The sequence below is a fragment of the Salmo trutta genome, chromosome 29 (assembly GCF_901001165.1).
Source record: "Salmo trutta chromosome 29, fSalTru1.1, whole genome shotgun sequence".
NCBI classification, from domain to species: Eukaryota; Metazoa; Chordata; class Actinopteri; order Salmoniformes; family Salmonidae; genus Salmo; species Salmo trutta.
This window is the reverse complement of record NC_042985.1, coordinates 29,349,521-29,376,999: the sequence shown is the minus strand read 5'-3', so window position 1 is coordinate 29,376,999 and position 27,479 is coordinate 29,349,521. Positions and strand designations below refer to the sequence as shown.

Here is a 27,479-nt window from a genome sequence, read left to right as displayed (position 1 = left end):
TGGACTACTGTCTACACTAAAAGGCACCTCTCTCAGTCTGCAGCCCTGCACTGGCTACAGTACCCACATCCCAGAAGACCTGCCATCAGCTGCTCCAGATCTTGTGCCACTCCGGTCATGCTGCCAGTATCCGGGCAACCCTATTAGTGCACATCAGACAGTGTGTTGGCAGAGATATAGTGCTCAGGTCAGGATATATCAGGAAGACCATCACACACATGCCCTGGACTCTAAAAGCCAACGTGGATGAGAAGGAGAAGGCTGGATGGATACATCCAATATTGTGGAACAAATGCTTTGGTTGTATATGACTATCAGTTAGGCCCATTCTTAAAATGTGTTAGAGAGTTATGCGTCAAAACATTCAAAATGTTCAGAGTACATGATGTATTGCACAGTGTCCTAATTGCAACACCTGTCAACTCCACTCACACTAGCTACTTACATTGATAAATACACAGTATACACATCATTAGGGAACCTGGGAAGATAATGTGCACACAAACACATTACAAGAACACATAACGTAGCTCTGACTTTTCTACCACTCGTATATACCCAGTATTCTGCTTTCACTGCACCATGGTTCAGTGCTCTTGTTGTTTAGGTTTCTACACAAGGGAGCAATTTATTGCACATTATTTCAGCAGCTACTGTTCAGGTCCACATAAAGCGCCTCTGGCAATGTAACTCTGTTAAGGTTGAAAAGAAGTACCTCACCAGAATCATTACAGGGACTTTAGAGACAGGCTGTATGTCAAACTCTCCTCTTTCACATTGTTTTAAGAACCTGACCTATTTCCTCCACTGGCTTCCCTGTACATTTCGTTTTCTTTCCGCTGGTACATTTCCCTGCTTTCACAGAACGGGGACCTGAATAGAAATGGGAGTTTTCACCCCGGATCTCCTTTTCAATTAAACTACCACTTGCCAGAAGAGGTCTAGTGCTTATGTAATCACAAGAACAGGGAAGATACGTGGCACAGAGACACACAGAGAGCGAGACAGACAAAGAGACAGAGAGAGAGACAGACAGAGCGAGAGATAAATGGAGAGGAATGAAAAGAGAGCGAGTGGGAGGGAGGGAGGGCTAGTCCTTAGATGCGTCTGGCTCCGTCTGACTTTGTGAGTGTGCTTCCTTTATCAGGAAGCCGAGGGGGGCGGAGGCCTCTGCCTCTACCCGCCTGTGCCTTCAGACTATATTGACACGCTCACTGACACAGGGACACAGTCGCCTGGCCTCACGCCTCCACACAGCCCAGTAATGGTGCCATTCAGCTGGTTAATAAACGCTCTGCCCACCTGACGTCACAGCCCCATTCATTTCAACGGCCACTCAGATGGATCCCTTGCAACAGTCAGTTTCCATCTCCTCACGGCTACGGAGGCCAGGCAGGGAGATGTGAGTGAGATAAAAGTCGGCCACGGCTGGAAAAGTCAGAGAACACGTTGATAAATATAGGACAATATTGAGCTCTCCAGGGAGGCTAGAGTGGAAATACAGAACAAAGGAGAGCCAATAGGTCTGCAAATATACTGCAGTGGCTGAATGTAGACAAACCCTCTTCTTCCACCCCCTCCCATCCCCATCCTCAAAATACACAGCCTCGGCTTAAAATAGTAGGTCATCCAGCCTTATACAGGCTTGAGGCTGAAGGCTGGAGACAAGAGTGGTGGTTTGTTACAGTGTGGCACATCATCATTCACGTCCCAGAGAGTCCAATTACAGTACTCTCCAATGCTTTTGAATGTTCTATAATGGACTATACCTAGACATGTCTGCACTAACAAATACAGGCAATCCTCTTTGCTGAACTCCAAAATAAATGTAGATATATCGATATGAAAAGCAAGTTCCAGTTACTGCAATGATACTCTTTTCAGTTTAACTACCCCAACCTAAAATGTCTAAGAAGGGAGTCACGCCTGAAGTTTCCAAGAACACTAGTGCCATAGAACTAAGACATCTCACTGTGGTTTGGCTACAGTACACTGGCTGCCTAATCCCTCTAAACACACACATCGTCTCTACTGTTAGCCTGCGATACTCTGCATAATCCCTACCTCCATAAAGATCTCTAGTCTAGTGGGAGAGCAAGCAGGAGTTGCTGTTGCCAGAGAGAACAAGCTACTAAGTATTCTGTGTGTTTCAACTAATAGGGAGGTGTTCCAGTACTGCAGATGGGGTGGTGGTGGAGGGAGTGTAAGGTTCTGTAAAGCACCTCTCCATTTCCTAGACATGCAGTAATGATAAAATACGTGCTGTATTCACCTGCAACTCCAAGCTACAGGATTTTGAGATATGCATGTCATTATCTGCTAATCCTTTTTATACAAGTCCTATCTTTGAAATGGCTTTAAGTGAAGTTATTGAGTAGAATTTGTGCAGAACTGTGAATGACGATTTCACAATACTCATCAAATCCCCTTCCCACCCAAACCCTCCCAAAGTCCACCACAGAGCTTCTATAAGCCCTATCCTGATGTGGCTGTAACCTCCTAGCCAATCTCCCAGCGTGCTTACTCACACTGAACAGCACAATGGTGTTAATGTCCTGGCCAATGGTGTTTATGTTCTTTATTATTTAAATAATTTACAGGCTCTCTGAGGAGCACTGCTAACATGGGCTGAGAGCTCATTTTCATGCTAATGACTCAGTAGCAGCAGTAGTAGTAGTAACTCTGATCACACACACTACTCAGACCAGGAAATAAATCACTTGGGGCAATCAGACAGCTTACTGTGTTTGGGCCTGGCTGTAGTCTATAGAATGGGTCCTTAAAGAGGAGGAGCTGTGAGCCTCGAGTGGATCCGACCCGTGGCCCTTCAGCGGACCCCTCAGGGGTCTGCAGCCTGCCTGACATCCTCTCTCCAGACCCATCTCAACATGGATCAATGCACCGCCGTGGCTCTGTGAGCTGCTGAGTGTACCCTGGTACGTTAGGGACAGGACTGGAGATGAGGTAGGACAATGTACATTAAAAGGGGTCAACACAGAATAAGCAAACAGGGCCAATTGAGCGTAGCGCTGTGTTGAAATGTAATTTGTCACAATAGGGGCTGATACTGATACTTGATAGGCACAATTATGTCTATGCTCTGTTCAGTTTTGAGGAGCGTCACACGAGAACCTTAACCCTTCGATGAGGTTATATTCGGACAAGCACGCAAAAAGACAACATCAGGAGGGAGATTTCACAAAATTTGAACACCGAAACGGATATAAAAGAAACATGGAGAAAAGGCTGCAGGAGATGAGGAATGGTGCTGCCGCTGCCGAGATTGTCCGACAACTGGATTCTCCATTTTCCCCTCTTGTAGTGTTCAGTGAATGAACTTTTTCATTTTCTCAGCTTTTTTCCCCCCACCTTCTCCTCCTCAGTAGTAAGAGCAGTTTAAGCACTTGCTGCTCAAACTCCAGCAATTGCAATTCATAAAGACACGTTTGTTTCTGCTTCTGTTGCAAAAAAAGTAATGTTGTAAAGAATATAACAGCAGACTAGCCTGACATGTAGCCAGCTAGCTAGCTAGCATTTGTAAACAGGCATAGAACACTGGATACAGAAGTTCAAATGTCGTTGCTAGCTACAGTCAAAAAGAGCACCTTGGCCCCTTTTGCTTGGTAAGCTACTCTGGCTCCCCAAGAGGATATGCACTACACAAGACAGACTTCCTTTCTGGGTGTAATGAAATGAAAAGAGTCCGCTGCCCCAAAAAACAAACTCCACCCACGCTCGTAGATCTACGAAAGTAAACCGTACACACACACACACACACACACACACACACACACACACACACACACACACACACACACACACACACACACACACACACACACACACACACACACACACACACACACACACACACACACGCCAGACAGTTCTTGTCCAGATGCTGTAATCGTATTTGCAAAAGCATATGAAAGAGGAGCGGCGGCCCAGCCCAGCCCCTCAATCTCTTCCCTAGTCTGAACACACTAATCACATTAGCCCTCCCTCCCATTTCACTAGCGCTTTAAAAGGGAACTTTAACTACCACACACCCTCCCCCCTCTATAAACCACACCAGATGCTGACGGATTGTCCTCTTAAAGTTTCCTCTGATAACTTCTGAGAAGTCCAGTACGCAATCACAGACACATTCATAAACTCAGACAAACTAATGGCAGAAGAGGGCTTCATGCAGGCGGACAGTCTGTTCTGAATAGGCCAGCTGTTGGCTCCAGCTCTCCTCCACACTGCCCACTGAGTGACCAGGCTGGGCTACCAGAGGAGGGCTACTGCTCCACCCCTACAGCACATATGACCAACAAAGGCTTCTTTGTGGGGGCACCATTCAGGCGGTAACTCATTCACTTCAGACGACCACAGGGACCATATGGTCAAGCCAGGCTAGGGCTCCGGCAGTGGCCATCCTGAATTCTAACTCCCGACCGGACCACACAGTCCGGCTCCACACAACCCTGGGGGCGACCCCAGCGAGGGAATGTTCCTAGTGAGGGAATACCTGAACACTTTGATTTTCCGTTGCAAAAGGTTTTGCTACAGTGTGCCCAAAGGAACACAACCCAGGCTGCAGCCCTGGCAGCCCGCAGGTGAGCTGCGAGCCCCTGGGAGGTGTTGATGGTGTTGCAAGGCCTGCTGACAGTAGTGACATGTGGGCCTGCTGATGGAGTACTGGGGGACCTGGGAGGCTGGGTGCACACTGCGACTGCTGCTGCCTAGACATCTGTGGCCCTGCGTGGGTTAGCTAGGGCTGGGGGGGGGGGGGGGGGGGGACTGCAGACAGACAGACATGGCTTAAGAACGTGTGGATCTCTGCAAGATAATGATAATCATTCACTTTTATAATTGTCTATTCAACTAAATGTTTTACTCTCTAGTGACAACACGTTAAGAATAGAATCGTTGAATATAAACGTGTTTTTTTTTATTTTTATTAACCTTCATTTCAAACTATAATAAAAATACTAGTCAAGCAGTCAGTGTATGAGCTGCTATCTCTACCAGTGACTATACAGAAGACTGTGGATCATTAAGGCATGAAGTGACACTGCATTGAGTAAACAAGTGAGTCAAATCATTAATGACTTAACGATTACCTATTTGTTACACGTCTAATGAACAGAAAGTTCTTTATCTTCACCAGGAACCCATATTATAGGAGAACCAGATAGTACTGTAGCGATGGCCAACATCTCACAGAGCCAAGGGAAAGTCTGGCAACACATACATGCATGGCAGCATACTGAAACACACTGCCAGCACAATGCCCACATATAATTTGAATGTGAATACAAAAACAGACTGCAGAAACACATACAGCACCCCCCCCAGTCAGTCAGTAGTCTATCCGCTGCCTGTCTGTCGGATCCTGCTAACAGTGGCCACTCCAGTGTAAAGCAGTCAGTCATAGGCATGATATTTCTCTGCTATCACTGAGAGCACATAGTGGAGATGTCCCCAGTTCAGCTGCTGTGATATTTAACGTCCAGCTTTCACTTGTGTTCCTATCTATTCCCCAGAGTTTTGTGTGCTTGCCAAGACAGCCACTGTCTGCTCCGCACACGGCCAAATATAATCCGGTCTGACAGTGCTGCTCAACGCAAATACGCTCCGACGTTAATGCAGAGCAGAATGGCTTCATGTTCATCTTGTTCCAGGACTCTTCATTGTGTGTGTGTGTGTGTGTGTGTGTGTGTGTGTGTGTGTGTGTGTGTGTGCAGTCCTGCTTGCTCAGCTGCCAGCTTAAGTGGCGAGGTCCCATGTCCATTCACTCAATGACTCAGCCAATAGATACTGTGTCTCTCTGATTTCACACGGCCAAACACATATACACACACACACACACACACACGATGTCAAACTGAACCATGTTTTCAACATGTGGAGAGCTCACATCCGGAGGGTGGTAGACAGTATTGTTTGTTTTTCATGTCTGTGTTTATCATGTTCTCTCTCTCTCTCTGGTAAAAATCAATACAGTCTCTGTTTTTAGAAAGCCTGTCAGAAGTTATTTTCTGCCTGAGTCTGGAAGGCTCCCCAGCACCATGGTGGTCTGGGTCTGATGCCAGTCCCCTGGGTGGGGGTACAGGGAGAGCTGAGGATCCAAAAGACAGAGGGCTCCTAGGGGGAAACCAGCTTTCGCACTCAGTCACTAAACCCCAGACTCTCTCCATCCACCCCACTCAGGGAGGGAGAAGCTAGGCTACAGCCATCCACATCCACCATGACAGTCCAGTCACCAGTCATTCCCGTCACTATCAGACGAGAACAGTAGGAGATGGACAGAGAGCCCTAACTATGACCTGCTCCCTCCCCACAGAATCAATATGGCCAGGGACATTTCCCTGGTTTGACTGATGTGTGGCCAGTGTTGGCTGTGGCATAGAACAGGTTCATCCAGGGCAGGTCGCTCTGTGAGGTCCCCAGCCCACCTCCAGGAGGCTGACACTGAGCTCCAGTCTGGGCAGGGCATCCTTAATCACTTTAACCAGAAAGTCAATACTGTGCATGAGTCAATTACCCAGAGAGGGGCCTGGAACCACGTGACCTTGGAGTCTCTCCTCCCTCCCTTATCCAGACAACCAATCTCTCAGACAGTCAAATCATATGCAGTTTATTAGATTCCAACCAGCAGGAGATCTTTACATTAATAACTTATGCTGCTCCCCGTGGCTGTGTCTCGCTCTCCAACCTTCATGTGTCTCTCTCTCGCTCTGTACTAGCTATTTGTTTTTAAAAACACACACACCGGTGCCCAGTAGGGGCAAATATAATGTTTGCATGGCTTGATAACCACTCTCCTCTGTTATTGCTGTTTTTCCCCCTCCCTCCCTCCCTCCCTCCCTCCCTCCCTCCCTCCCTGTTCTGGTCTAGTGGTGACAGAGTTTTGGTGCCCTCTCTCTGCTCCTGTCCCCTAATGACCCCCTCTGTCACACCATATACAATTAACATTCGCTGTGCAGAGAGCAATTACAGATCAGCCCCACCAGCCAGGCCCAGGCAGCCTGCGCCTCACCATGCCGCACGGCCCGGCATGCAGACTCACTCCAAAGCTATTGATTGATAAGATGTTTGGAAAACATAGCAGAATGACTACTTGACTACTTCCTGGTCTCATTCTTGCTGGCATCAAAAGTTGAAAAAGTATTAATAGGAGACTCAATGCGATCAGATCTAATTTGCCTCCAAATAACTCCTACAGAATTTTCACGTGGATGGGGATATTGGAAATTTTATCAAAGCCTACTGGATGACAATTTGTTCTTAACAAAGATAAAATCATTCGTAGGTACAGCAGATCCCCTTGTTGTACGGGACAGGTTTAAATGTACGTTTAGAGGCCATTCAATACAATACTCACAGTTAAAACAAAAGCAGTTTAGGTCAAAAGAGATAAGACTAATAAAGGAAAGAGGAAATAACATTGCAGGTAGATGGTAATGGAAACTGTACTAGAGGCACAAAATAGGTTAGAGGAAAAACAAAAAGGATTGGAGGAACTTATTCAAGAACGATCAAGTATAATTTATTACAGAAATAAAGCGAATTGGATGGTACATTTTGAAAAATGCACTACATTCTTCTTGAATCTTCAACATAGAAATGCTACCAAAAGGATTTGACAGAAACTCATCCATGATTCACCAAATTATATTTTGAAAGAGGAAGCTAAATATTTTAAGCATCTGTTGTTTTCTTTTCAGTCTCCTCCATCTCCACTGAATGATGTTAACTGTAAGGATTTATTTCCTAGTATAATAAATGTAAAATTAACAAAACATACAGAAAGACCTGTGTGAAGGCCAACTTAGAGGAGGAAATTCTTGAGGCAATTAAAATCTTTTCAGTGTGGAAAAACACCCGTGCTTGAAGGTATAATCAGACCTTTTTTGATGTACTCAAAGATCCATTATTAGCATGTTTTAATTACTCCTATAAAGATGATAGACGTTCAGGTACTCAAGGTCTGATTTCATTACTACTGAAACAGGACCCATGTGGAAAGTATAAACATCCAGGCCTCTTACACTTCAGTGTTGTGATGCGAAAATCCTGGCGAAATGCATAGCACATTGAATAAAAAAGATTTGACTAGATATTGTTCATCCTGATCAGACAGGTTTTTTACATGGACGATATATTGGAGATAATATACGACAATTACTTGAAACAATCTCTTATACAATGGGTTAAAGTTATGTACAGCAAACCAGGTGTAAAATAGTAAACGTTTACTTCTCAGAAAGTAGAGCTTTTAAGAGGAGTAAAAGAACGCTGTCCATTGTCTCAATCTATTATGGCCATCGAAATTCTAGCTATTAAAATTAGATCCAACAAGAACATCAGAGGGTTAGAAACAAAAGTGTCAATGTATGCTGAAGACTCAAGTAATTTTGTTAAGTCCACAATCTGGATCCCTGCACAGTCTCATTGAAGATCTTGATTACTTTTCTAGAATCTATGGACTAAAACGTAATTATGACAAGTGTACCATATTACCTATTGGATCGTAAAAAAAACTATTGTCCTGTCACTGATTACTTACTTATGGTGCTGCCTACTCCAGATGACTCGTTTTTTAAATCATAAATGCAAAAAATATTTCACTTTATTTGAAATGCTAAACAAGAAAATTAAATGTGCATATTTATAAGATGAATATGAGTTTGGGGTCTACATTTTATAAATATTAAAGCATTAAACATCTCACTAAAAGCTTCACTCATAGATAAATTACACTTGAACCCGAAATGGTTCTCCAGTAGATTATTAAGAAAGGCTCATCCTTTGTTCAAAAATTGCCATTTTGCCTTTATACAGATTACAACATCTAATTTCTGACTAATTGAAAATGAAACTTTGTTTAAAGTATAGCCCTTTCTTAAACAAGCCATAGAAAGCTGGTTACAATTTCAATTTTATCCTCCAGAAAAGGTAGAACAAATATTACAACCAATATTATGGTTAACATTATGGGGTGGTCCAGTGTGGTTCAGTTGGTAGAGCATGGCGCTTGCCACACCTGGGTTGTGGGTTCCATTTCCACGGGGGACCAGTACGAAAAAATAAGTTAAAAAATATGAAAAATGTATGCATTCTACTGTAAGTCCCTCTGGATAAGAGCTTCTGCTAAATGACTAAAATGTACATGTAAAATGTTAAACTCCAATATACTGATTATTTTTTATCAATCTTTATGGATTTTATTTTATTATATTTATTAATGATATTATGAATAGAAGAAGGTGGAGTTATGTCACATATGCAGCTATTTAAAATATTTGGGAATGTCTGCTCAATCCAAAGTTACCAAGTGATTGCAGCATTACCACAAAAATGAAGGAGGCAAGTGGAAGAGGGAGAAGGTAGGGAACGTGTTTGTCTGCCATATATTAAAATATACAAATTGGCTGAAAAGGATTGGCATAAATAGAAAAAAATTGCAGTTTCATTTGAGGAGGAAACGTTGACTGCTACGCCATACAGGTTGCAAAATAAATGGGAAGAGATGTTAGATGTACCGATTCCACGGCACATAGTATATGAACTGATAAAACCAACACTTGATTCAACACTTCAAGTTTATCTATTTAAATTATAGAAAGTTCTTGCCACCAACAGAATGCTATATATATGGGGCATACAACAATTTCAGCTCTGTAGATTTCATTGCGAAGAGAATCACTAGATCATTTACTCTGGTATTGCCCTTATGTAGCTTGTTCCTGGTCATAGGTTCAGCAAAGATTTTACATTTTTTTATCACAACATTCACTTAAAATGAACCTTACAAATAGTCGTGTTGGGCGGTTTATGAAAGCCATAGTCAATCAAGCAGTAATATAATAACACTCGTAGGAAAGGTTTTCATCTTTAGCTCACAATCTGTGGACAGATACTACGCGATTAGAAAGGTTCCAAATGAATGTAAAACATCACAGAACAGTTGAAAAATATATGACACATGGAAACCAAACGAGGGTGGTCTACGGTGATCGGTGGGATGGGCTGAGAGTGGCAGGGATTAAAGAGCTCATGTTCGGTAATGTATTATTGCTATGTGATTGCTGTATATAGGAGGTGCCATATACGTGCAATGTATATGTAAAATGTGTGTATATGTAGACGAAAAGCTGTAAAAAAACGACAGAAAAGACGTATCCTCCGAAGATAAAAACACAGCGGAATAAGGATACAGAGAGATGGAGAAAACTGGTAGAGAGAGAGAGGGACTGAACAAAACCTCACGGCACTCGCACACAAAAGGCGAGGATACACTCAACTGAGTTTTTATTTAGCCTTCAGAAGTCAGTCAAATTTCCACCGTTTAATTAATTTCTGATGGAGAACGCAATGAGGGGACAAAGGCCACGAATTACTAATACACACACTGTACATGACGCTATGTGTCAGGAATTGTGAAAAACTGAGTTTAAATGTATTTGGGTAAGGTGTATGTAAACTTCCCACTTCAACTGTAGTTGTGTTTTCCCTGAAGGTCAATAAATGTCATAGATACATTTGCTCTGGGAGGGAGAAAAGGCCTCTTGGATTATTTTACAAGACAACAAGACTTGTATAAAGAAGTCATTCTATCAGAGCAAGCCTATCACTATATGGCTCCTGTACAGTGTGAGTGAATGAGTGTTAGAGAGAGAGCGAGATGGGGGTAGGGGTGAAGAGAAGTACAGAGAGAGAAAAAGGAAGAGAGTGAGCAAGAGAGAAAGGGAGAAAAGGAGTTAGAGAAAGAGAGGGATTGGGAGAGAGGGCGAGAGGAGAAGGATAGAGAGAAAGAGAGGGGTTAGGAGAGAAAGAGGAGAAGAATAGAGAGATGGTTCAGGGTTATGATGACAGCTTCAGTGTGTTTGGCCCTCAGACCCACCTCATCCAGCCCTGCAGTTAGACTGCTGTCTCTGCTGCATTACGCAGACAGACACACAGGCAAGCAGACAGACACACAGGCAAGCAGACAGACACACAGGCAAGCAGACATGCCCAATCCTTTACAACCACTCTCCTCCTCTCCACTACAGTTCACTCACCACTACAGCCCGAAGCCCCATCACACACACTTGGGGTCCCCAAAGCACAAAGGGTGAAGTGAGGGGATCACATTTGGGTTATGTTAGTCAAAGGGAGCGTCTTGGGCTTAAATGTATCCAGGGATGAAATTGATCCTATGTCTTGCTTTTAGAGTGCCTATTTCAGACTGAGATGCAGTAAACGTTGCAGTAATGGTGTAGTTCTGCCGTAACGCTGGCAGAGAGCCCAGCACACTCTCAGATGTCTGGGAGAGAGCGCGGTTCTGCATTACCTCCGTCTGTCTGTCGCTCTCATGGTGCTCAACAGCTGTAGCCCTCTCTAGCCTTCTCCAACCCAGTCACACCTAATAGAGTTTGCTCTCACACCAGAGTGCCAACAGCCCTGATTTCCTGTGTGCGTATGCAGCTCGACCACCACCACAGAAACACAGCACTCCATTCAAACCAACCAGAACAAACCAGCTCCTTCACTCAGCAGCTCAGCCTGCCAGATCTGACCAAACCACCCCATCAAGTAAACTATCTGACTGCAGGAAACCCACAGACTGGGATGACTGTGGGCCCATCAGTATGACAGAATGGGGAAATTGATACTTGACATCAAATGACCTGCAGCTTCTCTTTCAGACTGTTTTGTCTTTTAAAAGCATGACTGAATAAATTCACATTGTCTGTGAAGCAGACAGACAGGCAGGCAGGCAGGCAGGGCAGACAGGCAGGGCAGGCTGATCAGCTGAGCTAACAGAGAGGAGAGGAGACAGTAAATAGCGAGTGTAAATCCTGCAGGTGGCCGTCCTCTCCTCTGCAGAGGCCCTGACAGGGATTAATGGAGCCATTCATCTTAGAGAAGAAATGAATGACTTTAAAGACCCCCAACCTGCGCTGGAGTTGCTGCCCGTCCCACCTAGCACTGTCTCTGCCCACCCAGGCATGACGGATGGTAGCCCAGCCTGCCAACCCATGCATCCATCCCTTGCACCTGGCACAGTCTGCCTGCAACACCAACACAGCGGGGCCTTTTTTAGATATTTTTTAAATTGTTTTATTTAACCTTTATTTAACTGTGGCAGTTGGCTACCCACCACTTCCTCTACTCCCATTCTGGTATTACAGCTCAGCCAGCCCCAGTGTGTGAGTGTGTGTGTGTGTGTGGTGTGAGTGTGTGCGTGCGTGTCCTAACAGGCCAGTGTAAATTCACAGTGCCACCAGTACCAAGTCAGGGAGAGAGGAGAAGAGGAGGGGGGAGGAGGGATGGGGAAGGTAGGGCCTGTAACCAGCCCTCTGTGGTTTGGGGCTGTGGTAGAGAGGCCACATGGTGCTAGGCTGGTGAGGGGGCATGGCTCTGGTAGGAGTGGCAAAGCATGGCCTGCAGTAGTCAGATGTAGCTTAACTCTCCCCAGCAGTTAGTGAAACCAGACACAGTAGTCCAAACTAGGGCTGTTACAGCGACCGTATTACCACCTCACCGGCGATCAACGGGTCATGACCACAGTCAAATCCACGTGACCATTTAGTCACGGTAACTAGACTCTGATGCTGCTGATGGTCATTAGTAGCCTACCAAACTTGCTCACTGCCTGGTACTCCGCATTCAATTGCCCCTCTAACATCAACGCAAATGTAATCAAAAATCAAATCAAAGACTTCACGAGAGTCCATGAGCTCATGTTGCACAACATTTTTATAGGCTATGCAATTGCGTGAGTTTTAATGGCCTCTATTAAAAAGAGCAGGATCCAATCAGCTTTCTATAGGCTAGGCCTACTATATTTATTTCTCAACTTTCCTAATATTAACCACATTGCTTTGCTTTACAACAGGAGTATAGCCTACCTGTGAAAATTAACCACGGGAAAAGGCTCCTCCATACGCTATTTAAGTGTATTGATGACATGTATTTTTTTCCCCCTGTTCCGAGACAGGTGCATGATAAACGGTCCATTCTAAATCAAAACTCATTTGACACATGCATGTAAAGACAAGACTAAATGAAGAATAGTCTGGCAGATGACAATATTAGCCTATCACTTGTGAATGATGCCCAGCGTGTGCAGTAAGGCAAGAAACAGCGCATTACTTTTTCAAATCATAGTCGCACACCTCATGTAGCCTAGCCCATAGGCCTATTTGTTTTTTTTAATGTTTTGATAAGATTTATTTAACAACTAAAGTAGCCAAATTACTTCTTAAAATTAAGCACATTAATCCGTTTTACAACCGGTGTAGAGCCTAACTGGCATACATAGGCAGCGCGTGAGTTTCAAGTTTGGGGAAGATACTTTTCACCATAAAAATGCAGCTTTATAATAAAGAATTACGTGCATAATCACATTTGAGGTCACTTTTGAGAATGGTGTTTTCCCGCTAATTGATTACATTTCAGAACATTTGAGCTCATTGCCTACTGCCATGTGCACATTGCTGCCCATATAATGTGAAGAAATAGCCTTATAGTTTATCAACATTTTAAGCAAAACATTCTGATCTGTTGCATCAGCCTACTGCTTTTAAAAGGTTTGATGCGAGTGGTTGTTTTCATTTGGGATCTATCGCTTCCCACAACTGTCCCAGACTATGTTTGGGATAATTATCTCACACAGAAGGACAAGTTGACCAATGGAATAGGTACATGTTTGTATTATGGGGGATAGTAGATTGACATAGGCTAGTGCTTTTGCAGTTCGTTAGGCCTACTCATCTTGTTGGCTGACGAAAAGTAAATGTGGACAGTTCTTCTAACATTGTCCCCGATGTGTCTGTCTTCACTTGTAGCCTACTTCTTAGCTGAGATGCTGGTGGGAAGGACCCGATCACGTGACAGGCATTGGATAATAAGAATCGAAATATCTGAGCGAGCCATGTGAGTGATAGCTGCTTCGGAGCACGGCAATTAGCAGCTGGGAGAAGGGAATTATAATTATTATATTCAGCCCAATGGCACAATGGCCACTAGCCGCGGGCATTACGGCCACACAAGGGGGATACCGCTGGGAAATTCGAGGCATTATCAAGTGTTGGTCAAATTATGAATGAGAGACTAATGAAGTGTGTGCAGCCTGCGCATTAAACAAAGCAGCGCTCATGCCTTTCATGTGACTTTTTTCAAATCATCATTGCAGCCTTAGAATGTATTAAAAATCAAAACATATAGCCCCACGTTTGTATCACAACTATTTCTTTGTTAACCGCTCAACATAGAATAGCCGCACGTGCGCACTCCCTCAAAAATCGTTTGGAGAAAATATCCTTTCTATTTTGATTCAGCTATGTTCAATTGTATTTTTCATACACTAAAATAATGTCACAGAATTCTAAGCAAAATCTTATCTGCTAAATGAAGTGTAGCCCACAGCCATATGGCATAGCTAGATCAGGGCCTAACATAAGGACAACTCATAGTGTGCTATTCTGTTCTTCTGAAATAAACTACATTTTCTTCATATCATGTTTCGTTAGACCTTTCTAAAATGAATAATGGATTTATTGTGATTGTGTAGGCTATATTACTTGGATTTATTAGACTTCTTAAACTAAACATGTTCCTAAGGTCTGCATCAGTGGCTTGTAGGCTATGCGTGGAAGCCAGGAGATGCTAAACGTGTTTAAGTTAATTAACAATCAATTATCGTGAGAGCAGCAGTTATTTGCTTGACAATCACAGCCCTAGTCCAAACCAACAAATCCACTCTAGGCAACATTACAGGACTTGCCGTTTGAGCACATGCAGGTGTAGATGGAACTTGTGGAAATCCAAGATGTCGCTGTTGAAGGATTGATCATTGGCTCAAGTTGCTTGTGGAATGTATAAACATTTAAATCAGGATCTAATCCACAGAACCTGACAGTAAACCTACACCCTTCATTACCAAGAGACTACCACTATAATTTCATCTCTCCAACTACGGCATCAGGATTCAACGTAAATGCAATGGTGGATATTAAATGAGTGGACGGCCGTGTATAAAATCATAGAACAGCACAATGAGCCAGCGACAGTAAGTGAGTGGGTGGTGCTGGGGGGTTAACGGCTTGCCTGCCAGCGCGAGACCTCTCATCTCATCAATAAGTCGTCAGTCCTTCTGCCTCGACGTCACTCTGCCCACCACCTCCCGCCTCCCACGCTTCCTGTTCCCTGGCCTTACTAAATTACCCCTAAGCACCAAGGCCACAGAACGGTGGACTACACAGACACAGCAGCAGTAACCCTTTCTACTACAGGTCTACTCTGAAACCAGGAAGAGAGAAAGCCTTGTATTTGTGACTGCTGTGTACTTTAAGTACCAGGGCCTCTGTACCGGCAAGACAATTATCCTGACAAGCTCTCAACATTTTGCATGACACACATCAAAAGACCACAATGTCAAACTCTGGAGGAGAGGATCATGACAAAATAAAACCATGAAATCAGAAAACAAGGATACGCTCAAATCCCCATTTCCATACAATCAGAACACAGTGCAAAGCTGAGAAAATCCCCCTTTCAAGAGTTTAGCACTGTCTGTACATGTCCAGGATATACCTCAAGTTTCAGCTCGAAGCAAAACCAGCTTACGGGCCAAGAAATGTGCCGACACATGTACTTGCCTAGTTCTCATAGCCCTGAGTCAGTTTCCCCCCATATGAAAAAGCTATTGGAAACCACTCTGCATAGCACTCTTCCTTTCTCTCCCCTTAAGAGGCCCAATAAATAAAGCCACAGGTAGGGATGTACTGTGGGGAAACACCCAGCAATGTGCAGGTATCCCAGTCTGACATATTGCCATGCCAGCAATATCTCTGGCTGTAAAACTTTGCCCTCCTCCTCCATAGAGCTGAGTGGGTAGTAGTGAGCCACGCCATTGTGTGTAGTGAGTAATTGGATTAATAACCCACAGTAGGAACCACAACACATCTGGTTGGCATGGGACGCTTTAGTGCCAGCATTTGGAAACTTTCCCAGCAGCACTGAGTGAGTGATTGAGCATGTTCCAGTTGGAGATTTATGAGCAGTAGGCGAAAGCAGGTGCCAGCTAGGATGGTGGAAAAAGCCAACGTTTCTGCTGCATTCACAATGTCCACTAGATAACTATGTGGGTATGACTGGGAAGTGAGGATGAAAACTATCCGGAAAGACACACCTTACAGTGAAGCTGCTTTGGTTGACACAGAGTGTCGTAAATTCACCACAGAGACTCAAACTTTTTCACACCTGAGGGAGCAGTCCTGTCATGTTCCTCAGGCCTGGGGGCTCGGTTTCCCCTCACCTGAGATGATGTGGCTTGGCCCTGTAGCAGCCCAGGGTTCAGGGTGGTGGTGGGTACTGGTCACGTCTGCATGCGTTTGCTCATCACGGCCCACTCATGCCGGTTGTTTGCATAACGCCTCCCACACGGTGTGGGAAAAATCTCATATGACTGACGGATTGGGCTGGGAAGGAAGGGCCCCTGTGTGAGAGTGTTGGGGGTGTTGTGTGTGTGTCTGCCCACACACTCAGGGAGTGTCACGTCTATTACTGGAGCCATTGAGAAATAGCCTGAAGAGTACAACCCTGCAGTATAAACCCAGCCTTCTCTGTCTGCATGGCCCTGACTGCAAGTCTCAACAAATACAACAATGTAACAGAGAGGAAAGGAGAGAGGAAAAGAGAGAGGAAGGGAGTGGAAGAGAGAGAATCCGCAATTCCATCTTCCGGCAGCCCCATCTGTAATTAGCTGGTGCTGGGGTACGTGAAGAATGGCCCAGCTGACAGCTTAGAACGCCTGTGTGTGTGTGTGTGTGTGTGTGTGTGGGACTGTGGGGTCTGCTGCACGGCTTGCCCATCCACTCACACACGAGCACACACACGAGCTCACACACGAGCACACAGGCCCAACATAAATAAGCGTGGCTGAACAGCCAGGAAACACCAGCACATTCCAACCAGTCAACGTCTCAGAGAGCCACACACTGCAAACACACGCCTCTGCAGACGCAACACACTGCAAACACACACAGAGGCAATGTGATACACAGTATCTCTGCAGACTTCCGCAGGCCCTGCTGTAAGCCAAGCCAGTAAAAACAGAGAGGAGATTATGGCTCAGGCTTTACAGGTTAGTAAGTCGTGACAAGCACCTCCAGCAGGTTCATAAATCAGATGGGCTGGGGACACAGAGGGGGAGACTCCAGGGAAAGGGCTGGATTACACCTTACACACACACACACACACACACACACACACACACACACACACACAGACACAGACGCTGTCAGCGTAAACGTTAAGAAAATGGCTGTGTAATAACCTACTCTTTATCCAAGGCCGCACATCATACATTTCACACTGTGTTTGTGTTGCGCAAGTCAAACATAAGGATTATGGCATTACAAATCCAGCAAACAACTATTTCTTATTAGCCCACTTCAAAATTAGTCATCACCATTTTACCCAAAACCCATGAAATCACAAACTAAAGACAATCTACTAAAACAAGGACTGTAATAATGTACACGCACTCCTACAGTGGTTATAACAAACAATCACTTGAGGCAAACAAATTACTTTGCTCAGTGTTTAAGGCTACGCAATTATCAATCTGATTCCTAAATACTAAACAATCAACAACTCCATTAAATGAACACATGTTTTGGTCTCGCCGTCTGTTGAAGACCATAGAGGTTAAAACGACTTATCCTGCAGCAGAAATACCGCCATTTAAAATAATAGGCCTGACAAAGGGAGCCAGAGAGAGAGAGAGCGCGCATATGAAGAAAATGTTTAAATGAAAGCAGAGTTAAGTTAGCAATAAAATGTAAATGGCTTAGAGTTAACAGCAGACACACAGAGCACATAAACCAGGGCACAAGCTAGCATCAGAGGTGGCATGGAAACATTCAAACCACCACACGCTCATGGCTGCCATGGTCTTCCTGGTGTGACAGTTTCCTGTCATCTTGTGGTTATAAGAAGGAACCGAAAAAGAACATTCAGAACAGTCTAGTGTTGGGCAAACACGCCATAACAAACACACACTAGTATCTCAAAGCGAGGAAGACTAACAGGTATTGTTGGAGATGGCAGAGTTTGCCAGTGCAGGGAATGATGAATCCGATGGGGAACTCAATGAGGCATATGAAAGCCGTTCTTGAACGGGTGAGAATGGATGTACACATGAAGACCAGAACTGCAGAAAACAACCAGGTGATGTCTACCACCCCAGGGAGAAGACGACTGTACAGACTGGCTGCTTTGTGTCTTGGGTTGATGTGTATCCTACAAGCTACTCTCAATATCACCCTGCGTCTCCTCTACAGAGACTCTTCAGAGACTAGCTACATCAACATGACCAAAATAAAAACCAGTTACAGGTTGGGAGAGATGGTCTTCAGACAGAGCTCCCTGTCCTAGAGTTGAACCACCCTGGGATGGAGGCGTTTTAAATCCAGTTTGTACTACTGGGAGGAGAGCAGACAGGACTGTGAGGAGAGGAGCTGACCTGGTGGTCATAAAACAGCAGAGGAACAGGTATTTGTCAACGGATTCTGGGAAGTCTGGATTGGTCTGACGGACAGAGATGAAGAGGGGGTCTGGAATTTGGTGGATGGCATACCGCTTACCACTGGGTAGTGGGCAAGTCGACAGCCTAGTAGTCATCTAAGACTGCGCGGAGCATTTACATTTACATTTAAGTCATTTAGCAGACACTCTTATCCAGAGCGACTTACAAATTGGTGCATTCACCTTAAGATATCCAGTGGAACAACCACTTTACAATAGTGCATCTAAATATTTTTTTGGGGGGGGGGTTAGAAGGATTACTTTATCCTATCCCATGTATTCCTTAAAGAGGTGGGGTTTCAGGTGTCTCCGGAAGGTGGTGATTGACTCCGCTGTCCTGGCGTCGTGAGGGAGCTTGTTCCACCATTGGGGTGCCAGAGCAGCGAACAGTTTTGACTGGGCTGAGCGGGAACTGTGCTTCCTCAGAGGTAGGGAGGCGAGCAGGCCAGAGGTGGATGAACGCAGTGCCCTTGTTTGGGTGTAGGGCCTGAAGGTACGGAGGTGCCGTTCCCCTCACAGCTCCGTAGGCAAGCACCATGGACTTGTAGCGGATGCGAGCTTCAACTGGAAGCCAGTGGAGAGAGCGGCCATGTCCTTCTTCTGTAGAAAAAGCTGGCATGATGCACCATACAGCGAAGTGCATTTCTGGTCCTGCGAGAAATCGGCCTAGACGTAACTAAAACTTAAAACCCAACTAAAGTTAAACTCAAGTCAACTACTCTCGAACCAGGACGTCATTAACGAAGACATCAGTGCTAGTGCTTAATTACACAAATTCATAATGCAAATGAATTGTGCTTAAACATGCACTGTCGAGTTCATTTACGGTAATGTTTATGTTCTCCTTTTGTAGTAATTGTGTCAAAACAGTCATTTTCAAGTTGAATGAATAAAATGTTGTATTACTGTATAACTCAGATGTATCTCAGACAATAAAAGTTTCTTTAAAAGTTTGTTCCTGTGAGTCTGTGTGCCTGTGAGTGAGTCTGGTGTGTGAAGAGACTCCGGGTTTGAGTGGTACAGATAAATTCAATCTATGGAGAAACCTGAGACTGCAGAGAGGCTGGTGTTGACAAGCAGAGAGAGAGAGGAGGGGGGAGAGAAATAAACCAATACTAATAGAAACTAATCTGATTTATCAATGATCCAGTGTCTCTAATTAATTAGATACACGTTTTATATGAAACTACGATTCACACGACTCTGAAGGTTTAAACATTACAGTCGCTTTTATGTGGAGGTAAGCCCAATGCTCTTGTCACGTATGCTCCTTCTCCAGCCTCTAGGTCACCAGGCTGCTCGTTAGGGCCCACACCTGTCACCAGCGTTACACTCATGACACTCACCTGGACTCCATCACTCCTTGATTACCTGCCTTTATATATGTCACTCTCTTTGGTTTCTTCCCCAGTCGTCACTGTTGCTGTTTCATGTCGGTGCGCTGTTTGTGTTTCTTGTTTTGTTCTGTTCATTTATTCATTAAATGTACTCACTGAACTTGCTTCCCGACTCTCAGCATACATCGTTACAGCTCTTCAACAGTCTATAGAAATGTGGCCGGTGTGAATTAAAAACGTGCTCTGACAGAAAACCCTAAATAGGAGCGCTCCAGTTGTTGTTTTGGGTATTACAGCCAGTCGATGCACATCAGTGAGGTCCAGTACCAGTGGACTGAGCCTGTACAGCATCACAGATACAACAGCTTCTCCTTAGCTAGCATTCAGATCAGAGCAGAGCTGGGAGATGACAGAGAGAAAGTCAGGCTCTGCTGTTGTTAACAATGCAGAGGGTCACACTGCCAGGGAAAACCTATTTCAGCCTGGACCAGGAGAGAGAGAGGGGAGAATTTCTGACCAGGCCTCACTCCAGTAAATCCCTCCACTGCCATACTGCAGAGGTCTGGGCAGTGGCTCGTCTCCTTCTCCTTCTTCCTCTCTCGCCACAGAATTGTAGGACACGAGCCTGACAAATATGCTCAACACTGCCAGTGCCAGAGCCTTGGCAGGACATTGGTCAATCAGGGGGAACATAGTAATTACACTGTCCATAGACAGAATACAAGGAATGGGGCCAATAAAGCCATCGTGTGTGTGTGTGTGTGTGTGTGTGTGTGTGTGTAAATCAAAGTGTACTATTTGACACTTGCTTGATGAAACAATCAGCGTGAATCTGTCCTTCAGTGCTCTGCTAGTTTACTGTGGTTATCAACAGGACGGCAGAAGTGGGCTGAATAAATCTACAGAACAGCACCATTTCAAATGCTCCCTGACAGCTCAGTCAAAACAACAGCAAAATTAGAATTGGAAATCAATAGAATAAACTACAAGGAATATGCCAGAGTCTCTGAACACAGCAGAAATGGACATGGCCGTCAGTAAAACTGTATGATCCTTACAGACAGGGAGCTTTATTACTCATGTGATATCTTCTCATGATGAATGAGAAAATATAAAATGGTGGACTAGTAAAATGTACGTTGAAAGGATCGCCAATCTTATGCAGATCTAATGATATACACAGGCATGAGTTTTACACCGAGGACATTCATACAGATATTTACTGATGTAAAGTTTGTTCACGCTGCGTTATTATGTCTTACTATGCGATTGCTCTCAATCCACATTCCTATCAACCTTGTTGTTTGGCAATAAAGATTTCTGATTCAAATGCAACAAAACATTTTTTATAGCTGAACCCTGTCAGGGTTGTGACCCTGTTTTATTATGGTCCTCTAAGCTTCATCCACATGGGTAGGAAAGACCAGAAACCAGAAGTCTCTGGTCACATTAAACCTTAATATTCAGCAGTGAGAGAAAAGGCCAGGGTCCTCGCTTGTCGTCAAGGTATGGATCAGAAGAGAAGAGTGATGGCGACAGTAAAGCCATTACACTGTGGAGAAAGGGCGGTTGAGGGGAGGGGGATGAAGATGGAAGCCAACATGAGAGGTCAGGATCTCTTATAAATTTTTTTTTAAAAAGACCCTGTCTTCTGAGCCTTGACATCCCCAATGGAACAGACCACAGGTCACTGGTCCAAAGCTCCAGAATGTTCATTTAGTGAGGGAATATGCTAACCGCAAGATTCTCCTTTAAATATCTTGGAATTCTGTGATTGTTTTCTTCATTCTTTGTTGATGTTGTTCTGTCTTTGCCACTGCATAATCATGTTCATTTTGACAAAGTTGTGGTGAGTAGGGATTTTGCTGAATCCTAGCGTTAGCAGAGCTATTGTTGTCTCAAATCCATGTCTTCCTTCACAGCAGTACGGTTGTCATCAAATATGACTAGCTCAAAGAATAAATACAATCTAAAAAGGTATGTCTTTCCTGAAGATGTATTTAACTGGGGAGGTTGTTTTCACATTACCTATCTGCTAGTAGAATGTATTCTCTGTCTATTTAAAGAGCAAAACAACTGCATTTCTGATACCCAGCTCTCCACAGAGATCATTTGTGGTCTACCGCATCCGTCATGTAGCACGCCATGTGGCCATCTGACCAAGTTAATTAGTGACAAGCCAACAAACATAAGGTCAAGTGACATAAGGTCAAGTGACATGCTAATTAATTGTCAACAAAGAAGCAGCTTCCATATGCAGACATAATGAAGGCTAAGATGCATTACTAGACATGTAACCTGCCATTCAACTTCAGCCTCTCTGTGGAATTAAAGGCTAATCCAAGATACCAGACAGTTGACCAACAAATAAGGTCTGGCAGTAGTCATATTAAAACGGCACACTAAACCCAACCAGAGAGGTGAGTTAGTAAGAGGTAGCATTGCTTAGATTTTCTTAACTTTGCTCTGCTCTGCCTTGCATATTACCTCAGAGAGTGACGACTCTGCCCTCGGGCTCAGCTGGCTCTGGCTGACAGGACCCGGTTAGGGCCCCCACCCAGGGTTACGGGAAAATTTAGGGTAGACTGGGATCTCTGACGGGCAGGCAGTCGCTCCAATTACAAAGCCACAAGTCCTCAACGGCTGACCAGGGGGATGCAGGAATCCCATCTGCCAAACGTCTGGAAAGACGAATGAAGGTGGCAACTGATAACTGACGAAATTGTATGCACTCACTTACTCACTCTGGACAAGAGCGTCTGCTAAATGACTAAAATGTCAAATTTAATGTGCCGAAGTTTGAAGAGCCCAGGGGAGAACAGAGTATTGATCTACCTGCCATCATCTTTTGGGCCTCATAGGGCTCCATGTAGCCATCGTTCTCTGTGCTGGCCTGGGTCACCTTCTCCGTGGTGGCCTGGGTCCCCCCGTCCTGCTCCGCATCAAACGGGTCTGCATAGTCATCAAGGATAATGAGCTGGAGAGAGAGAGAGAGAGAGAGAGAGAGAGAGAGAGAGAGAGCGAGCGAGCGAGAGAGTAGGTGAGAAAAGATTAGAATACATTTTACTGCTCTGTTTAAAACCACAACACATTCCGGAGCCCAGGGAGTTACATTGCAGAGGCAGGAGACGAGGAGAAAATGTAACTAGAACCTTAGGAGAGGAGTGGAGGTGACAGTATTAGTGATAGTACCATTCTGGGCTCCGCAGGAACATGTGATCTCCACACGTCACAACACCCAGACAGAAAAGAAAAAGAAAGAAAGAGAGAAAGAGACATCAATAACAGCATCTTTCTCCGTGTGCCTCAGTTCCATCTCCTCTTTAGACTTCATGCTCCCTGCTACGTCTAATTATACCGCGGTACTCTGATAGTGCCTGCTTTTCAAAAAGCGGGGAGAAAAAGGAGGACAGCCCACAACTGGTAAACTGTCTTAAAGAGAAACAATTCTGCAGATTTACAGGGATTTGGCAGTGAGCCATGGCTAATTGCAGTCTTGCTCTCTTTACTAAGAAAGTCTTGCAGAAGCTGACAATTAAGTGGACATCCTGTCCCGAACCCCAGAAATACAGCCAACTCTTAGGGTATCAAAATGACTGTCCACACACAGTCTTAGCATCTCTGGCCAGAGCATTTTCCTGAGTCCCAAGAAAACTGCTCCCCTTCACATACAAAATTCTCTTCCAGATAACAAAGTACATATTTCAAGTTCTCTTTCATCTGCCATGTTGGACAGGGACTCCAAAGAGAAAAGCTGACTAGAGGGGGTTTGGACTGGCTACTATCAGTACCAGGAGGTGAACATACATGGGCTATCTTCAGTTGGGACTCTAGAGAATCAATAGTGGTGCCAGTCTGTTCACACAGCGGGCAGACAGACGGATTGGAGGAGTCGGGGGGCTGGGTCCAAAATCTGGGAAACAACTCAATGGAGACCTACCATGATTAAGTCAACCCACACACAAAATGTGCAGACAAGCATACTGTACACTGACCAGGACACATTCACACAGACAATCACACACATGCAGTCAAGCACACACACGCAGACGCACACACACACACAGGAAAGGAGTCAATTGGCACTACACCCCATGAGTCATGCTTTAGCAGGAAGGGGTTTGGTGTCATTCTACATAAGCTCGTCAGTCATCTAGTGGACAGAGCTGGGCAATCCTAGCGTGAACTAGACTAATGCATGCCATGGCTGTACCACCAACCAACCGTCCTTAAAAACAACCACAGCCCTTCCTCCACACCCTTCTCAGAAATACAGCCCACAGGGGAAGACACCTGCCAAGCCTCCCGGGCGGGGACTTTAAGGGGAATTGAGGAATCCAGTACAGTACGATCCATATCGAAAGCATTTCCCCAACTCCAGGCTTTCACACCACCTGGGAAAGCACCGTCCTTCTCCTTCTGATCCAGTTTTGATTTCACTGAACAAGATAAGATTCGATATACAAAACTGAAACCTTTCAAAGTGCATAGCAGTAAAGAGTGAAAAGTTCACCTTGGATGATGCGAATGCTGCGTAGGGTAAGAGGAGCAGATGATTTTACAGGAGGAAGGTGGCATATTCAATCGTGGCCAAAAGTTTTGAGAATGACACAAATATGTATGATGGCAATTTGCATATACTCCAGAATGCTATGAAGAGTGATCAGAGGAAGTGCAATTAATTGCAAAGTCCCTCTTCGCCATGCAAATGAACTGAATTCCAAAAAAAACATTTCCACTGCATTTCAGCCCTGCCACAAAAGGACCAGCTGACATGTCAGTGATTCTCTCGTTAACACAGGTGTGAGTGTTGACGAGGACACGGCTGGAGATCACTCTCATGCTGATTGAGTTCAAATAACAGACTGGAAGCTTCAAAAGGAGGGTGGTGCTTGGAATCATTGTTCTTCCTCTGTCAACAATGGTTACCTGCAAGGAAACACGTGCCGTCATCATTGCTTTGCACAAAAAGGGCTTCACAGGCAAGGATATTGCTGCCAGTAAGATTGCACCTAAATCAACCATTTATCGGATCATCAAGAACTTCAAGGAGAGCGGTTCAATTGTTGTGAAGGCTTCAAGGCACCCAAGAAAGTTCAGCAAGCGGCAGGATCGTCTCCTAAAATTGATTCAGCTGTGGGATCGGGGCACCACCAGTACAGAGCTTGCTCAGGAATGACAGCAGGCAGGTGTGAGTGCATCTGCACACACAGTGAGGCGAAGACTTTGAGGATGGCCTGGTGTCAAGAAGGGCAGCAAAGAAGCCACTTCTCTCCAGGAAAAACATCAGGGACAGACTGATATTCTGCAAAAGGTACAGGGATTGGACTGCTGAGGACTGGGGTAAAGTCATTTTCTCTGATGAATCCACTTTCCGATTCTTTGGGGCATCCGGAAAAAAGCTTGTCCGGAGAAGACAGTGCTACCATCAGTCCTGTGTCATGCCAACAGTAAAACATCCTGAGACCATTCATGTGTGGGGTTGCTCCTCAGCCAAGGGAGTGGGCTCACTCACAATATTGCCTAAGAACACAGCCATGAATAAAGAATGGTATCAACAAATCCTCCAAGAGCAACTTCTCCCAACCATCCAGGAACAGTTTGGTGACGAACAATGCCTTTTCCAGCATGATGGAGCACCTTGCCATAAGGCAAAAGTGATAACTAAGTGGCTCGGGGAACATAACATCGATATTTTGGGTCCATGGCCAGGAAACTCCCCAGACCTTAATCCCATTGAGAACTTGTGGTCAGTCCTCAAGAGGTGGGTGGACAAACAAAACCCCACAAATTCTGACAAACTCCGAACATTGATTATGCAAGAATGGGCTGCCATCAGTCAGGACGTGGCCCAGAAGTTCATTGACAGCATGCCACGGTGGATTGCAGAGGTCTTGAAAAAGAAGGGTCAACACTGCAAATATTGACTCTTTGCATCAACGTCATGTAATTGTCAATAAAAGCCTTTGACACTTATGAAATGCTTGTAATTATACTTCAGTATTCCATAGTAACATCTGACAAAAATATCCAAAGACACTGAAGCAGCAAACTTTGTGGAAATTAATATGTGTAATTATCTAAACTTTTGGCCACGACTGTATATGCTCCAAAAGATCACCTACACAAAAAAATGGTAGATTAGGCACTAGACAGGTTTTTAAAAAAGACCCTTAAATGTGCTTCATACTGGCTACAGTGTATTATACACCGATGGCCTGCCTCCTGCTTTTCCATTCGTTTTCAGGACATAATATAACTAGGACTAGTTTGCCACAGCGTAATTATGGGTTCCTCCTCCATTTTTCTTCTGTGATATTAAAAGAGGAAATGCATCCAATGCAAACACTCTTTTGGCTTGTTTTGCTACCACAAATATAATACATCTCCCGCACAACTTTAATTAAATTCAGCCAGTCAGGTTACAGATGTTCCTGTCCCTGACAATGAAGTATTCAACAGTTACAAATGGCATGTTTCCCCTCACATGGAGTATCTTTATCCACTTCACACGATATATCACCTTGGGTCTGTGTCCATCTGGAAACAGTAGCACAGCCCAAACCAGATACTAAGTAATCTTGACCAAAACAGAGGAGAGTGTACTTACAGCCAGCTCAGATCACTGGCAACCCAGTCTGACTGAACACATTCCATGTGGGAGAGAGCAAGAGAGAGAACCTCAGTGCATTAAGCTGCAGCAGTGTATGCCAGGAGCCGTCTGTGTGTCCGCGTGGTAAACACAGCAGAGAAAGCCTGGTTTAGTAATTAAGGGAAACTATGCCGTATGACTGGCATGCCTTCAACCCCATACTTACTATACCTCAGTGTATATGAAAGTAGGAGATATTCAACGACTCATGTCAGTGCCGACAGTAGGACAGTTCTACCGTACGTCCTCATTCTACACCTTCCCCTTGTTAGTGTACTGCCACAAAGCTGTAGCTAGCTTAACGATGGATGGCTGCTGTGCCCACAAACATTATATTGGATTGTGTGGTCCTGTCATCAAACAGCTGGGACCAAAAAAGATTTATGTATTAAACGAAGTGAAAAAGAACATTGCAATCAAGCCAGACATACTATATATTTAGCCCTGTGACAGGTCTTGTTCGCTCAATGATTTTTCACAGTCAGCCAATGAAAGCTCTTTTTAGCACCTGGTAATGTTGCTGCTGCTGAGGGAGAGAGAGCCATTCTGCTTGTCCTCTGGAGCCTGAAGCTGAGGTTGATACGGAGGCTGGTTCTGGATGGCAGCGTCCTGCCTCCCACCACCTCTCCTTATCACGTAGTACTAGCTACCCCACCAGATTTTCTTATTTGTTTTCATACCATTTTTTTCCCGAGATTTTAATTTGTGTCGACTGCGATTTCTCTGCCTAAGATACCAAGAAACAGTTCTAAAAATGTACAAAAGAAGCAATGGAATGGACAAACTACATTCCATTTGATTTCAATCTAACAGTTCCATATCAATTATTCAGAGAAAATGAATTTAGGTAAACAAGCAAACAACTCGCAAATGAAAGTAAAAGTTGGCAGTTACCACACTACTTGGGTGTTGACTCCCCC

At 44.6% G+C, this 27,479-nt stretch overlaps 1 protein-coding gene across 5 annotated transcripts in view; it reads right to left on the bottom strand.

Annotated features, from left to right (window-relative positions):
- Positions 1–27,479, bottom strand: part of LOC115167335 (SH2 domain-containing adapter protein F) — a 113,062-nt gene that overhangs the window by 64,269 nt on the left and 21,314 nt on the right. For all 5 annotated transcript variants that reach the window (XM_029721674.1, XM_029721675.1, XM_029721676.1 and 2 more), the window contains exon 2: positions 22,743–22,884. In XM_029721674.1, coding sequence (XP_029577534.1) covers positions 22,743–22,884 — 142 coding nt within the window. The remainder of the gene's footprint in view (positions 1–22,742; positions 22,885–27,479) is intronic.